General features: G+C 39.4%; 2 protein-coding genes and 1 pseudogene across 2 annotated transcripts; 2 read left to right on the top strand and 1 right to left on the bottom strand.

The window, feature by feature from the left end:
* Positions 1 to 7,990: 7,990 nt before the first annotated feature.
* LOC108161125 lies at positions 7,991 to 9,359 on the bottom strand (annotated as a pseudogene).
* A 3,106-nt stretch (positions 9,360 to 12,465) lies between these two features.
* LOC108164252 lies at positions 12,466 to 13,621 on the top strand. The gene is made up of 3 exons (XM_017299886.2): positions 12,466 to 12,569; positions 12,631 to 13,019; positions 13,099 to 13,621. The coding sequence occupies exons 1-3, from the start codon at positions 12,542 to 12,544 to the stop codon at positions 13,474 to 13,476; spliced, it is 795 nt and encodes a 264-aa protein (XP_017155375.2). The 5' UTR covers positions 12,466 to 12,541; the 3' UTR covers positions 13,477 to 13,621.
* Positions 13,622 to 13,765: 144 nt separating this feature from the next.
* LOC108164251 lies at positions 13,766 to 14,590 on the top strand. Its single transcript, XM_017299885.2, has 2 exons — positions 13,766 to 13,931; positions 13,994 to 14,590. Exons 1-2 carry the CDS (start codon positions 13,812 to 13,814, stop codon positions 14,561 to 14,563), a joined length of 690 nt encoding a protein of 229 aa, XP_017155374.1. The 5' UTR covers positions 13,766 to 13,811; the 3' UTR covers positions 14,564 to 14,590.
* Positions 14,591 to 16,333: the final 1,743 nt, after the last annotated feature.

Raw genomic sequence — 16,333 nt, 5'->3', positions numbered from 1 at the left:
AAAACATCGATGCTACCATCAAAAACATCGATAGCTCCAAGCATCGATGGTTTTCCACCGATGAAAAAACAAATTTAACCCACTTAACCCCCCCTTGATTTAAACAGGTGTGCAGCTTGAGTTAAGCCGCGGAAAACAATACTGTTTGTAAATTCTTCTTGAAAATACTGTCACTTTACTTACAAAATAAAAAGACCACGATATCTTTCCCCTGAACTGAGGAAACTTTATTTTAAGGACATCATATTCGTGGAGAATATTTTAATACCCACTGCTCAACAATGGGTTAATTGTTCTCTGAGCATGATCGGAAGTCAAATTCGTCGATTTTGATATTTCATTTAATATAACTAGCTAGGCAAAACCCTCAGCCCTGAACACATAATTTTACCTGATTGATTAACTAACTTCCTAGTTGACTGGCTCATTTGAAATACTTGCTTTTATTGGATTTTTTCTAAAAAGAGACATTAGCCAAAAAGGACAAACAAAAAAACGAAAGAGAAATATCGTTCCTATTACTCAATTTTGATATTCCGTTGAATAATTATGGCTAACTAAGACTCTTAGCACTGCCCACATATTTGTATCCCATTTATGAGTACATTTTCTACAAGATTGGCTAGTTTTGAGTCCTTGTTTTTATATTATTTTGCCCAAAACAAGGTTTAAACCAAAAAGTTTAACAACAAAACAGTCGCAATGTTGTCCTGTCAATATTGTTGGTATTCGAAAGACTTGTTGCTTGTCAACCGGAGTCATTTGTATACCATATTATGTTAATTTTATATAAAGATACTGTTTTAAAACGTAATTAATAAAAACAATTTTCTCAATATGATATGCTTTAGACGTATTCATGCATTTGATTAGTGTCCTTTATATCATGATCCCGATACTTATTCTTGGTCTCTTTAAAATAAATACCTTTTAAACAGAGACTAGTTTATGCATTCATGAAAGCCTGGGATGACAAACATTTCCGCAATTCTATAATACGCTTTTCCCTAGGGTATGCAGAATGTTGTCTATGTTGCAGGACATGCTGCTCGTTTTCTCGGTACATGAGTCTGGCCCATATATGTAATTGAATGTTTACATGTTTCAACAGTATGCATTTAGGAACATTTAGCTAAAGCAGCATGTTTGAAAGAATTTGAATTTATTACAATAATACTACGATAATACTAATACTAAAAATACTATAAAATATTACCGCGGTATTTTTGAATGTTTGAATGTGAGGGTCAATCGAATTATTTAATTATTAATAATTATAATCAAATTTACCAATAACCTTTCCAGCCTTTGCAAATGTGAAATTGAATAAATGAAAATATTTCCATCTCTATGAATTTTTGGTGGTCCTGAAAAGGACCGATTTGTTGACGCATGGCAACATCATCCAACGTCGACAGGGCCGGTTCCCGGTTTGGGAGTGATCCTTTCGACGACTCCAACGACAGTCGTCATGAACCGATATGGATCTCTCTCAAACTCCAGCCGATATGCAGGCACGACTTCCATATGTTGGACTATTCTGTGCACCTGGCTAGCAATCACCGATCCGCACAGCTCCAGGTTGGTGCTGTTAAGGTGGTTCAAAGTGGTGAACGGTGTCGCCCCCGGGTAGGAAACAACCCGTTCCACAAACCGTTCAACCTGTGCCAACTCCGTGATAGTCCGAGTCCGTAAGGTATTGTCGGATCATAGGTGTACGTCGGGACCGGTGGATACACGGTGTCCTGCCAGTGCTCGGCTGTGAATTTCAGCTGATAGAGCTGCTCCAGCACCGTGTCCGTCACCTCGAACTTCTCCGCGATTACTTTGCGCAGGTGAACGACATCCCAGAGCACAGGGTACTCCTGGGCGGTGTTCGTCTTTGAAAGTATATTGGCGGGGCAGCCATCACATATGATGCACATCAATCTCGGGCCATATCCTCGCCGACGAATGTTGTCGAAGACGAAGGACAAACCGGAGTCGATGGCATGGCTACCCAACACCTCCTGCGATACGAGGGCCTGCAAATAATTAAATTGATTATAATACCAAAAAATATTCATTCTAATGAATATTACCAGCTTCAGGCGGAGGAAATGGAAATTCCTTCCATCCAAGTTGAAGGCTGCTATCATCTTCCACTTGTTGCCACGCACGTCCCACTTCAAATGTATTTCGTCGTAAATCACGACGAAAGGAGCATTCCCATAATGCTGGAGGTTGTAGATCAAGTTGACCACACCAACTCCCATTTCATGGGAATGCCCCTCTCGAGTGACACGGCCGATTGCATTTATTACCCTTTCCTCGCTTACGCGCAGGAATGGCATTATTAAGGAGTGTAACATGATGTTACTGCTCGGTAAGCTCAGTAACAACTGGTAAGAATTCTTGCACATTTCAGCTCTATATATACCAATTTCTCTATTCCTAACTGTTCTTCTTGACAATTTCTTTACTCACTCAACCCTCTTGTAAAACTATATTACAAGTTTAACTTTTAGCTAAACATAGCACAATCATAGAAATTTACCATATCATATCTACCAGATTGCTGAGTCTGGATCAAATCGGAATGTTGGTCTGACTGATTTTCTGTTTTTCCCTTTCAAACTCTTTGTCGTTCAATGTTAGCGCCCTCTGGCGGCGGAGAACCATACTAACTAAGTATCGGGTATAAATGTAGAGTGGCGGCCGTAGCAGCGACTCACAACGTTCCCCGCCCGTTTTATGTTAGTACATAATGGTCAAGCTTTACTTTCGTTTCATTTTTACGGCACTTAGCGTATGATATTTATTAGAAATAATCACTCCTATCTGCAGTACTTCTTTTGGTTTTGGTTGTGCATAGCCGAGTTTAGGAACAACAATTTTCCAACCCATTTGTATGACAATCCACTGGTACAGTTTGGTATTGCATAATTGAGCATCTAAACTGTTAAACCACCGTCAAACAAAATCACCACTGGTCAAAATAATATGTTCATATTTATCGTACTAATTTGATATGAAATAGCTCGAATTTTGTTGAATGTATGGATGTCAATTGTTTGTGTTTGGAAAAGTTACAGTCTTGCTGGATGGGCATATTTTGTTTGGTCAAAATAATAATAAAATATTATTGAGCGACGAAACGAAATAAATCTTTTTGGAGAAAAAGCTATACGTTATGCAGTGGCCAAGTCATTCTTCTGAAACCCAATAACAAGAAAATAATACAAAATGTTGATACGCTTTGTGTTTTTGGTTTTGTAGACTTGCTGTACTTATTATTTTGACCACCTCTTTATTATGTCTTTTAGATTCAATCGAACAAAAACTAAGTATATATTTGAAGTGCGGAATTAATTTGTTTCAGATTCTTATAATCTATTGTAGGTCGGAAAACTAAAAGTGAATTACGTTTATTGAAAAGGTCAAAAGCGTGTACTTATTATTTTGACCAGTAGTGTTTTAAAACCGTTTCAAAACCGTTAACAAAACCGGTTCCGTTATGTACAATATATTTGAAACTGTGGAAAGGGTACCCAAACACATGGAAAAATAAGTTTATATGGATATATTATGTGATAGACATATTAAAAGTAATTCCGAATGTCTCCAGCGTTTGACTATTCAAATGGCTCAGCATGAATACTACTATCCTAGGACAATTTCTGCCGAACAACATTCTGAATCCTGAATCCACCCTTCTAATAGTTGGGATATGTAGTTCCAATCATCACCATATTTCCGATCAATGTACAGTAAAAAAATTACACAATTATATTAAGTACGGAATGTGCCGTAAGTGTGAAATCTAGGGACAGTGTTGAGCTGAAAAGGGACATTGTGACTCCATTCACTATATAAATACATTTTTTGTAAATCTACAAACTTTGGAAGTAGAAAACTTCTGTCCATGGGAGGAGGTGGGCTGAGACTATCATATGGACGTTGACTTGCAATGACTGCATCTTTCAAGAGGCGATGCAATTACTGCACCGTCAAATGGCCCGTGTGACACCATCAGAAGGCTGTTACGCGCGGATCCCAGGCAAAACGCAGCCCTCCTCCCGCCCACCGACCGAGGGGCGCTGCCGCATGCCGCACGACGCGTTAACCGAACCGGAAGCGAACATGCAGGAAAGATAGCTGTTAGACTAATATGAGAGGAAAATTATAACTAAACATTACTAGGAGAACTAAGCATGCATTCAAAATACAAATACCAGCACAATTACTAATTACGAGAAAGGTATGTGAGCATTAGTAATTGAATAAGAGGAAGGGAATTAGTGGTGGAAACCCTAAACGGTTCATGCAAGGAATAATTCGATCAACAAAGTGGAAGGGACAACGGTGTATAGTTTCTAGTGAATCGTGAAGTTTATGCAGCTCAACAGATCAGGGCTATCTACGTCATCAAGTTGTGCATAAAAATCACACCAAGCATTTTTCTACGGTTAACAAAGGATGGGAGGTTTACTAAGTAATTTTTTGCGCCAGACTTGCTACCCTTTTTATGGACAGAAGCAAGAAGAATCAATGTATGGGATGAATAGTTTAAGCAAGGGTCCACGCAGAAAAAAAAGCGATTGTCCCTACAAAATACTAAAAAGAGAATACAGAATACTGAAGAGAAGAATCTTTGTGGTATTGGTTGATTTTTTTGTTTTTATATGAACAAATATGAAGTGACTAAGATTTAAATAATATGATGATAAACTCTGTTAGATAAATATTTAGTTTACCCCATCCCATCGAAAAACGATTGAATTCGTTGTAAAATAACAACCAAAAACGAGCTTGAATATAGATGATAACTAGAGACGAATACTTTAGTGACTGACTGTCCATATACGAGAGCAACAATATAACATCGAAAATATTTTTATTGTTCTTGTGGTCATTTTCTCAGATGTCACAATATTTATTAGGTGCTTACTTATCAGATAAAACGTCAAAATATTTTTCATGTGTTTACAAAATTTGAATCTGCTTTGAAATGGCAATTTACTTATTGTACCCAGAGGAACGCGAGAAGCTCGACAATTGGCTCCAGAAATGGGACAAAAAACTCGACTACCGCACTCGTCACCAGTTCCGGGATGCCATGCCCGTTGCCAGACTCGTGGACAAGATACACAAGAATCTTGTGAATCTCAGCATACACCGAGCCTGCACCAGCGTGCCAATGATGCAGAAAAACTGGAAAATATTCAAAATTCACGTGTTGAATGGACTGAAGATAGGCCTATCCGCTGTGGATCAAAAACAGCTGGAACTGGGCACCGAGGGAGCAATTGATCAAGTTCTCTTTTTTGTAATGTACAGCCAGAAGGAACACCTTTGAATTGGGGTTTGTCCATTCGAAATAATAAACTACTAGTGGGAATTACTTGAATGAATTCGGCCATTTGTAGATACATCTATTTTCACATTACAGGAGGCACTAAGTATTTTTAAGACTATTTGGTATAACACTAATTACTTTTACAAACTTTGATGCGGCAATAGCCGCTGCAGATTGTTCAAATGCTCCCACATCAGCATAGATTTTAATTGCAAAGCTTACTGTATCAGAAAATAGCTTTACAAATATGTGGGTTTGTGGCTTATTGATTTTCGTTCGCAGAATTTTCCACGAACGTTGAGACCCACCTGGGTACGTCTTTCATGTACTCTATTAATAATTTTTTTCAATTTCTCCACATGTTTTGTGTGGGAAAGTAAATGCAATTCCAAATATAAATTCCCATTGAGACCTTCTCTCATCATGAACGAGACCGCTTTTTTTGCTACATGTGGTCCAATACGGTCCTTAGCTGAAAGACCATCTCCTAGATCAGTGAGCCCACAAGCCTTCTCAAGCTGGAGTCTTTTATTAAAAGCTACACAATTACTGTCGATCTGATTCATGTTTTTGACCACTTTCGATAAATGTTTCAAATGATCGTCCTTAAAATCCGGTACGAATCTTTTGAGTGGCAACCTTCAATATTATTTGCTATTCGCAGTGCCCACTGTACCAAATCATTGTTTTACCGCATAAGCTTACGCGCGACAGCTGCCGTTCTTTCGCCTCCCTACCCTCCTTCTTCGTTCCTGCAGATCTCCCCCGTTCCATCTATCTTTCGTTCTTAGCTTAGCTGTAACCCGAGCTGCTCTAGCGCTCTCCTTCTATCGCTCTATTTCGTTCTCTTACTTTTATTAGGTCCGCTTGCCCCTGATCAGACTTTCGCTGATCCATGATGCCCGTGATCGTGCCGTGGGTCGGCTGGGAATTAAATATTCTAATTTCGGTTTTCAAAACGACAAAAATTACTAATATTATTATATTATATTCTTATTATAGTATTACAAATATATTGAACTATTTTTTTAGTTTACAAGGCGTTGAAACTTTTAGAACCAATGTACAATGTATATATGTATATATTTCCTTCTTTCTCATCTTATTTCGTATTATTTCTATATTTCTTCGCAATATTAATTTTTTCGTTTAATTTTTATATTTGTAGAACCATAAAACTTAGTTTTTGAGTAAAAGTAATGGTTTTTGATCAATATCCTTATATTCAATTAATAAACATATATAAAATAATAATTAAGAATAATATATATAATATTCCATACTGAATGTTTTGTGCAATTACATAAACATTTAGTTTCCATTGGGTTAAAAAGAATACATGTGAAATTTTGGCCGGCTAAACGATCTGATCTCGAAACGTATGGGTCTGTCTTGGTCATGTTTGGCTTGTCGGGCGATTGAGGCCGAAATTTGCACTTACATGAGACAAACTTGAACTGGGTTTCTCGACGAGAAATTTCTAGAATCACACTTTCTTGGGCTCAAACTCTTGAGCGAATCGCGTAGACGGAAAATTCCGCATACTAATACCAATCTCTTCCAGCCTAATCCGATTGGTGCGCCTGCTTCCCACCTTCATCCATCGGAACCATTTGTTAATCCGTGTCGTCATGCCTCGCGGTTAGCAGTAAATCCGCCAACGGCAGCTCCGGTGTTTTTTACACCGACCAATGTACTACCTTCGATCATCCAAGTTCCCATCAGCATCAATCCCATCCCTACAGTTTCTACTGCCATCACTACCGACGTGGTGAGTGCTCCTAGTGCGGGTGTGTTGGTTGCTGGTGATGTCTTGCCAATTCCTGATCCAGCCGTTGCTGTCAATTCTTCTGCCCCAGGACCGAGATCTCTTTCAGGAGAGGCTCCACCATCACGATCTCGCTCACTTCAACTTAGAGCAGTGGTCCCTCGCAAGCAATATTTGTTTCCCGTCTTATTCCTGAGGCTACAACGGAGGATGTTAAGCAATATGTTTCCTCTGAACTTAACGCTTCGCCTGATGATATAATTGTGACTTAATTTAATAATTATCATCATTTCAAATTCTCCTCCCTGATTTTTTTCTATATAAATATTTTGAACCGTCTATATGGCCTGAGCATTCAAATATGCATGAGTTCCTTCATAAAGATTCTAACCCGACTGCCAGAATTACCAAACCTGCTGCTTCAAAAAACTGATGTACCATTTTTTTCGCTTTCACTGAAACCTGGCTAAACACTTCTATCAATGATCACGAAATTTTCATTGACAATTACACTATTTATTGAATAGACCGCCCATCGTTCGCTGGCGGGGATTGCAGTCAAATCTGATTTCTCAGCTGAGTTATTCCCATTCAATAACATCCATGGAATAGAAATTGTTGCAGTCAAAGTTCGCATTGCGTCGGCATTTTTTTATTTAACCTGCTCCTACATTCCTCCCAGGTCTGACACTGAGGTTTACTTAAACCACCTCTCTGCAATTAACGTAATACTGTCGTATCTGCATTAGGTTGCAATGATCATATTATTGACATGGGTGACTTGAACCTACCATTTCATTCTTGGCTGCCTTGCGATGACGCTAACCTGTTGCTTCCCAATTGCCACAATGATTTTATCAATGGGCTAACGGAAATTTCCCTTGTCCAAATTAATGCCGTTAAAAACATTAGGGACAGACTTCTTGACCTGATGTTTGTTAATGCTGCTTCTCTAGCAACGTTATTCAGAGCAAGCCCAATATCATTTCCTGAAGATCCTTACCATCCAAGTCTGTCGACAACCTTTGAATTTACTCGATCTGTTCGTGCTGACAGTTCCACCGCTCCTTGCCGCATACAGTGATTCGAAAAACAAACTTTATTGATTTAAATCTACATCTCTCGCTTGTTAATTGGTCTTTTCTTGAGTTTCTTGCCGTTAATAGTCAGTGTTATATCAACACCTTTGACAATGCAGTAAAAACTTTCGTGGGGATCGTAAAGCACTCTTTATTAGGATTCCCAAAGAATCTTCTACATTGGATTTAGTCCTATCCTATCTCTCTAACCGTACTCAACGTGTTATTGTAGCGTAGTGTCTATATATGTATGTCTATTTAATTGTTTGAATTGAAATACAATTAAATGGTATTTCCTTCACAGAAGAACATTTTGATTCCTTCCTGTTATCGTGTTCAAGAATGTAATAATAATAATGTAACACGCGTACAAATTAGCGCGCAATTTTTTTTCCAGCTCCCATGTTGAAATGACTTTTGCCAGGGAGCTGGCGGCGGCGGCCACTCAGGCTAGGGAATTCTGCATCGTTATCAAGGGACCCTCCGTAGACACTGTGATCTCTGGGCACGTAGGCCCTAGATGCGGACTGATGGCTCCTCCACGGTGATAAGTCACGCGATCCCATCTCCTTCTGGATTCGCAATGGCGCTAAATAATACGAATCAAACGAAATCTCGTCAAAGTTTGTCGAAGGAGTGGAATGCCCAGGTCTTCACACATGTAGTCGCTAAAGGTGAATCCCCAACGCTTGACCATACTGTTGGTACAATATTTAGAGCGATCGATCTACTCATGGTAGTCGCACGCACTCCCTTCCGTAAATTCAAAAAAGGCTTTGACAAAAAATTTGTTTGTCATATGGAAGTTGATCCGATTTTTCATCTTCATCATTGCGAACGGATAACCAATTCAAGATATCAATACATAATTTTCCCATGTTAGTCTCGCCATGTCTCGCCATGATGTAGGGCATTGCGGCCTTGTCGGAAGATGATGTGGCCCGGATTAATTATGGTGCTGTAATTAGAGCTTATGCCTCCCTTCAGTGAGTAACGGTATATCCCCAGTGAAGGCCTTGGTAAAATAATTGAAGCTAGCAAAACACAAAAATTTCTCATTCTCCAACTCCACAGAATTTTTTGCTGTCAAAATAATGCGTTCGATCTTTCGCTTCATTTAAAGCTCTGCATTTATGGCCTCGCGTTTTTCCATTTCCATTTCTGCGGCGGAACCGCCAAGACAGTTAAGACGCTCGTTCTTTTCTTATTTGCGTGCCAGTCTGTGACGAAAGTCATGAACGGAGATTATCGATCGCTCGTTCTCTATCGTAGTGACCAGACGTGTTTCTTTTTTTTTTTATAAAAACTTAATTTGATATTAATTCTGTGCGTTGGTTATTCGTGTGTTTGTGTGTTGCTTTCCGTAAGTAAGCTCACGCTAAGTTTTGCCCGCTCTTATCCCGAAAACTTTGCTATAGCTATCACTATCATTATCCAAACCCAAACAAGTGTTGTTTTTCTCTTGCTCTTTAAACTTTTTGAGCAATAGCGCTCTCTGCTTAGTAGCTCTCGCTATAACCGCTCTCCTCCCTGCTCTCTTTTTTCACTAATTCCGCTTTGAGAGTTGTCTGGCACATTGGTCTGATACCAATTTTTTTTGAAATTTTTCTTGCAAATTTTTAAATAAATAAATAATTAAAATGGAATTCGCTGTGGTCTGCGCCAAAAAAAACTTGTAAGAAGCAGATCAATGTTATCCTATGTGTTGTGAAATATCTTTAACGTTACTTCAGGATTGCCACAGGGAAGTCATCTGGGCCCGCTTCTGTTTATTTTATTTGTGAATGACCTTCCTCAAGTTATAACATACTCTACTACTACTACACACGCCTTCAACTGGATCTAAATGAACTACTATTGTGGTGTTCAGCTGGTGGTGTTCTTTTTCTGAACCTTTCTAAATGTAAACTTATGACATTTTACCGTTGCGCCCCACATTTTGTCTCATACGTTCTAGGAAATCATCTCCTGGAGCGAATTTCGAGTTCAAATGACCTCGGAGTCCTCTTTGAATATAAGATGTTTTTTAACAGCCATATAGCCGCAACAGTAAAGAATGCTAAGGGTGTTTTAGCGTTCATCAAGCGTTGGTCCAAGGAGTTTGACGACCCGTACGTGACGAAACAACTGTGTTAGTACGTTCGATACTAGAGTATTGTTCTTGTGTGTGTAGCCCGCAGTGTAAAGAGCAGCTGGTGCAAAAGAAATTCTTATTTTTTGCACTTAATCTTAAACGTAACTTAAACTGGGACTTGGGTAGAATCGTGCCACCCTACCGATCTAGACTAAATCTGATTGACCTGCCGTCGTTGCACCATCGCAGAATATGTAATGGGGTAATGTTCGAGCACAAACTCCTTCTTGGGACTGTTGACTCCCAATTATGAACTAACTAATTTCATGGGTATCCGCTTATCCATACATATGTAGGTCTAATTATGCCCAACATGAACCTTTTAGGCTTATATGTATATGCCACAACTATAACTATAACTCCCTCTGTCATACCTTATCCCCTGAACTATCCCCTAAGCCAATAGCATGTAATATTTACAATCACCTAAATTTAACAAACTTTTAACTTCTCTTCATTCCTTCTTTTGTAACTAAGTTTCATTATTAGCAGATAATTGTTAAATAAATAAATAAATACAATGGAAAGCTTCCGGCGAAATTCGACGAATTGATTCGCTTTACTTTGGTTTAAATTCGGAAGAATCAATCGGGTAACAGCAGATTGGCAAGAAAGTAAAGATGGCGCCATGAAACTGTTATACCCGCAGTAAATGTTTCTTCAACATCTTGACTGAACATGTTCTGCAGCATGCTGACAAAACATCTTTGATAAAATGCTTAAAGTTTGATGACAATGTTTAAAGCAAAACACTCATGTTAAAACCGATTTAAAACATAAACTATTCTTTATGTTTAAAATATTTGTCAGCAAAATTTTGATTATTGTTGTACGCAACTTGTTGAAGCAACACATGCTGCTGAATGAATGTTGCAAACGGGATGGAATGTACATATGTGTGGATAGCACATGTTTGTTCGTATTGTTTGTTTATTTAGTTTGGATATTTTTTTGAAATATATGCTGCAATGGGAGATTTAAAAATGTGTGTTTTTTTTTAAATAGTAAATATTTTCTTTATATTTTAGAAACCCCATATAGAAGATCACTTTCCAGCGAGACGGTAACCCGAAGCACACGGCTAAAATCATGACAAATCGTCCTTATAATTCAAGTTTTCACTTATTCCAGGGACCTGCTCAATAGCCCAGATCTAAAGCTTATTGCTTAAAAAACATTAAAAGAGTACGAGTCTGCACCAAAGGGATTGGATGAGTTTTGGGAGCGCCTGCAGTCGGAGTGGAGCATGATACCTTGCAAGCACATACTAAATTTAGTCGAGAGTATGTCAAAACTTATTCAGAATGTGATAGAAGCTTAGTCCCTTTGGACGATGTGTTAAAAACAATGATTAAAGCAAAAAATTCCAAACGTGCAAAAGTTTGCACACGGGCTTTTTTTAAAAAAAAATAAAATTTCGTAAGGAAACCGATCTCTTTGAATTGAAACTATTTTGTTTTTTTCTTTATCATTACATTAAAGAATCTATGCAAAAGAAAAAACAAGGATTGATTAATTTATAAAGATTTTACAGGTTATAGATTTTACGCTTAAACTTAAAAGTGCTCGCCACCGTATATTACATTGCGACAAAAGTTTGTGTTGCTGCTCCTTTGTGTTGTTTCAAAATATTATGCTGTTTTTTTTGTAATCCAAAAATATCGATATTACTGTATCATTAATGTACTTATTCAAAAGTAAATAAGAGCAAGTCCAGCTTTTACATAGTGCCAATGTAGAAATGTATTTGCCATTAGCGTATATTGACTGCCAGCTTCCAAAAATTAGAAAAATATAATCCACTATTTTTGTATCAACTGTGTGTCCAACAGACTATATTATTAAATTAAAGTTTGATCGGTGCAACAGCTAAAATTCTGCAGCTAGTGATTTCTACGATTTGCACGGTATTGAGCATGAGATGCATAGATGTGTAGTACTCACAATTCTATCCGAACCAAGTCTGAATGCTGATTAAAATATGCTAACAAAAATATCACATAAGTTGTTCTTCATATGATTGCGTATATGTATAGAGAATTCCAATCCAAGGAATACTTGGAATGAAACAGAACATTCGACGAATGAAAGGGTAAATATTCATATAATTATAAGTGAATATAAACACTAACTCAGTGGCAGCAATCAACCCCGAGACAAAGAACCTAGCGGAAGAAATTTGGGTCCTTACTTTTGATTGAGGATGACCAGATCCAACGTAAATGAAAGTGTTCATGGCCCAGAGATGTGGTAAGTGGAGGACAGACTAGCAGAGCCCTGTATCTGACTGAACCTTTACTCTGTGCGACAGTTCCGCGTATGTGGAGAGGCTCTGAGACGTCATTCAATTCTGATAGCATTCGTAGATTCTCTGACCTTGAACCAAATAGTTCGGTGAAGTCTTCTTATCAGCGAGGCCCGAATCTAAAACAGAGCGATCGTTTCATAGCGCCTCTCCCAATGGGCTCGTCGCTGGCGATTGCGCTAGTGGATCAACATCAACCCATTCACAGTTTTACCGAAGCCACAATGCCAAATGGCCAGAATGCACGGAAGAAAGAGAACCTGCTTCTTGGGTTGCTCGGCTTCCTGGTACTCTTCTTGGATCAGTGGGGAGCAGTGGCTGGAATGCGATGCAAGGTGCCCTACGAGAAGGTGCAGGAGAAGTACTGCTACTTCATAGCCGACGAAGAGCCGCTGGTGAGTAGTGGTCCAGTTGTCCGTCTAAGGACTTCGATATGATTTGTCGAATATCAGCCTCTTTTCGCGGGATCTGCAGCACACCTCGTTCCACAACTTCTGCTACCAGGACAAGAAGACTTCGCGCGTCTGCCTAGACAGCGACGAAGAGATGCGAATACTAGCGCGGCACCTCTACGAGAACGGCTTCCAGAACGGCACCCAGTTCTGGAGCGCCGGCCACCGCTGGCCCGGCGACATGCGCTTCTACTGGAACTATTTCGGCCGCGCCCGGGCTCTTAACTACTCGAACTGGGCTCCGGAAGAGCCCACTCCCCTCATGGGCCGTAACTGTCTGATTCTCACGCTACGAGCCGGAGAGCTGTTCATGAGCAGTGAGTCGTGCTACACCCGAGCCGTCGATATCTGCGAGCAGACGCTCAACACCGAAAGCGAGTCGCGAACGGTTATTCACTAATAGAAGTCTTTACAAATTCTCTTGCTTCCACTTTTAAAAGGTCTGTGCAACTACATGAAATCGATGAAATAAGTATTGTTTCAAATAACAGTTAGGCTCGAGGCATCAGATATTGCAAAATATTAAAGATCTTATTGCACACTTTCGTGTACGAGTCTCACTGGGAAAATGCTATCGCTGGAGAAAAAGAGAGAGGGAGACTACTAACAAATCGAGAGGGAACGTTGTGAAACGTGGAAACGTTTATATATATATATATAAATATATATATAAGACGCCTTGAGAGAGTGAAATCAGTTGCTCACACGCTTTGTCAAGTGAACAGCGAAAGTCGGATGACTTCAGAAATGAGAATATTTTCAATTTTATGCCTTTGCCTGTTGGCGGTTTGGCAGAGTGAGGCCACGTTTGATCTGGTCGGCAAAGGGCTCTACTATATAGGCAATGAAGATGGCGTAAGTGGAATATAGGAAAGGGAATTCAAAGGCTTCACCTAAAATCGTTTCAATCGTTTCAGACTTTAAGAAACTGTGACTGGTTTCTTTCGAGAAGAGACTGCTGGAAGCACAACAGCCAGCTAGTGTCCGTGGAAACGATCGAGGAGTTAAAGGCGCTCGAGGACTACGTGCTGTCCAAGGGCCTCGCCGATGGCTGCACCTTTGCCACATCAGGCCACAGCTTCGACAGTGAAATGCCCTACTCCTGGGAGGGCGTCAAGCAGCCGCTGACCTTCACCCGCTGGATGCCCGGTACGGAAAAGCCGCTGTCCAAAAGCTATCTCAGTCTGGTGCTGTCCAACTCGACATTGTATATGAGGAGATCTTTCGGGTACGACAACTACTATATCTGCGAGTATCAGCCAGCGCTTCTGCGTCTTTGGCTATCCCTGAGCACAACGAACTGGATGGTACTGGCAGGTTCAGTGCTCATTTCCATTTGCTGCATGATCTTTTTGTGTAGTCGAAAGACAAGATCGAAGGCAAAAGTATCTGACAAAGAAAAGCTCATATCAACAGCAGATTCAGTACAATGTGTACAATGCACAATGTGCATTCATAAATGTTCAAAAATACTCTTTACACACTGAAAATAAATTTAATTTTTATACCCGATACCCAAAACGAGTATTGGGGTATATTAGATTTGTGGTAAAAGTGGATGTGTGTAACGTCCAGAAGGAATCGTTTCCGACCCCATAAAGTACATATATTCTTGATCAGCATCAATAGCCGAGTCGATTGAGCGCTGTCTATCTGTCCGTCTGTCCGTCTGTCCGTCCCCTTCAGCGCCTAGTGCTCAAAGACTATAAGAGCTAGAGCAACGATGTTTTGGATCCAGATTCTGCTACAAAAATATTTCAAAACTTCAACCGCGCCCACTTCCGCCCCCACAAAGGACGAAAATCTGTGGCACCCACATTTTTAAAGATACGATAAAACCAAAAACGCAGAATCGTAGAGGATGACTATATGTTCTAGAATGTAAAATTTCAACCAGATCGTATAATTATTATAGCCAGAATCAAGAAAACAATTTCATTCTTTCTCGCTCTGTCTCTCTCTAACACACAGGTTTCATGGTCGCATATTTTATTGCAAAGTATGAGTTCAAGGATCTCAGAACCTATAAGAGCCAGAGCAACCAAATTTGGTATCCACACTCCTGTGATATCGGACCTTGACCATTTTGTGTCAAAATTTCGCCACACCCCCTTCCGCCCCCGCAAAGGACGAAAATCTGAGGCATCCACAAATCTCAGAGACTATTAAGGCTGGAGTAACCAAATTTGGTATCCGCACTTCTGTTAGATCTCACTATAAAACGTATATCTCAGAATTTCGCCCCACCGCCTTCCGCCCCCACAAAGGACGAAAATCTGTTTCATCCACAATATTGCAGATTCGAGAAAACTAAAAACGCAGAATCATAAATAACGACCATATCTATCAGGTTGCTGAATCTGGATCAGATCGGATCATTTTTGTAGCCAAAAGCAAGAAATCAATTTGCAGTGGCTACGCAGCGCCTGACGCAATTGTAGGTAGCAAAAATGTAGGGGAATTCCCTTTTTCCGATATATATATATCTATTAGTATATACTATTAGTATACTATACAGTATACTGTATGATTAGTGATTGTAGGTAGCAAAAATGTAGGGGAATTCCCTTTAATTTAATACTATGAGTCTCTCATATCGCCCGTCGCTTTTAATTTAAGCGCTAGCCCTAATCTGCAGGAAATACAAATAAATACCACACTCACACTCGAGTCGAGTGACTTGACCCGTTCGAAATCTCGTTTTAAGCAAAGTACTCGTATGTGCTATAGAGCTCGTCGCTGTAATATAAAGTTCAGTATAAAAAAGCTCTTATATTGTTTACTGTTTATTGAGTAATAACAACTAATTAGGATAACCAACTGTTGGTTTTTTTTGCTCCGAGCCCTATTGAAGTACCTAATCATTGCAGATTTATCGACGATTAACTTAGAAGAACTGTATATAGGTGGTTCTATTAAGTTTATATATTGGATATAATGTAAATATGTACACATATAATATATACATATTTTGTTATCGCTACGCGTGGCAACTCGTCATAAATTTTTTTACAGCCTGAACAAAGATTGTTTTTATAAGACTATAATCAGCGAAATTCGCCCATATAATATTCTACCGCAAAGCGAATGAAGATAAGTTTTTAGCAAGAAATAATTAAATTCCCTCTGCACTCGAGCTTGGATAGTGCCGTTGAAAAGTATACGATTGCAAAAGCACAGAAAAAACAAAAATAATTTAATCGATAGCCGAGCCAACAGCTGAGACCATATAGCCAAGTCCATAGTCCCTACATTCG

This window comes from Drosophila miranda, chromosome 4, assembly GCF_003369915.1.
Source record: "Drosophila miranda strain MSH22 chromosome 4, D.miranda_PacBio2.1, whole genome shotgun sequence".
NCBI lineage: Eukaryota > Metazoa > Arthropoda > Insecta > Diptera > Drosophilidae > Drosophila > Drosophila miranda.
The sequence above is the reverse complement of the archived record's forward strand: the minus strand, read 5'-3'. Positions and strand labels throughout refer to the sequence as shown.

Excerpts from the sequence above, each read along its gene's own strand:
- LOC108164252 (XM_017299886.2), top strand. The coding sequence starts at position 12,542 with ATGAAAGTGTTCATGGCCCAGAGATGTG. Across the intron at positions 12,570-12,630 it reads GTTCATGGCCCAGAGATGTG|TTCCGCGTATGTGGAGAGGC; the intron begins GTAAGTGGAGGA and ends TCTGTGCGACAG. Across the intron at positions 13,020-13,098 it reads TAGCCGACGAAGAGCCGCTG|CACACCTCGTTCCACAACTT; the intron begins GTGAGTAGTGGT and ends CGGGATCTGCAG.
- LOC108164251 (XM_017299885.2), top strand. The coding sequence starts at position 13,812 with ATGACTTCAGAAATGAGAATATTTTCAATTTTATGCCTTTGCCTGTTG. Across the intron at positions 13,932-13,993 it reads ATATAGGCAATGAAGATGGC|ACTTTAAGAAACTGTGACTG; the intron begins GTAAGTGGAATA and ends CAATCGTTTCAG.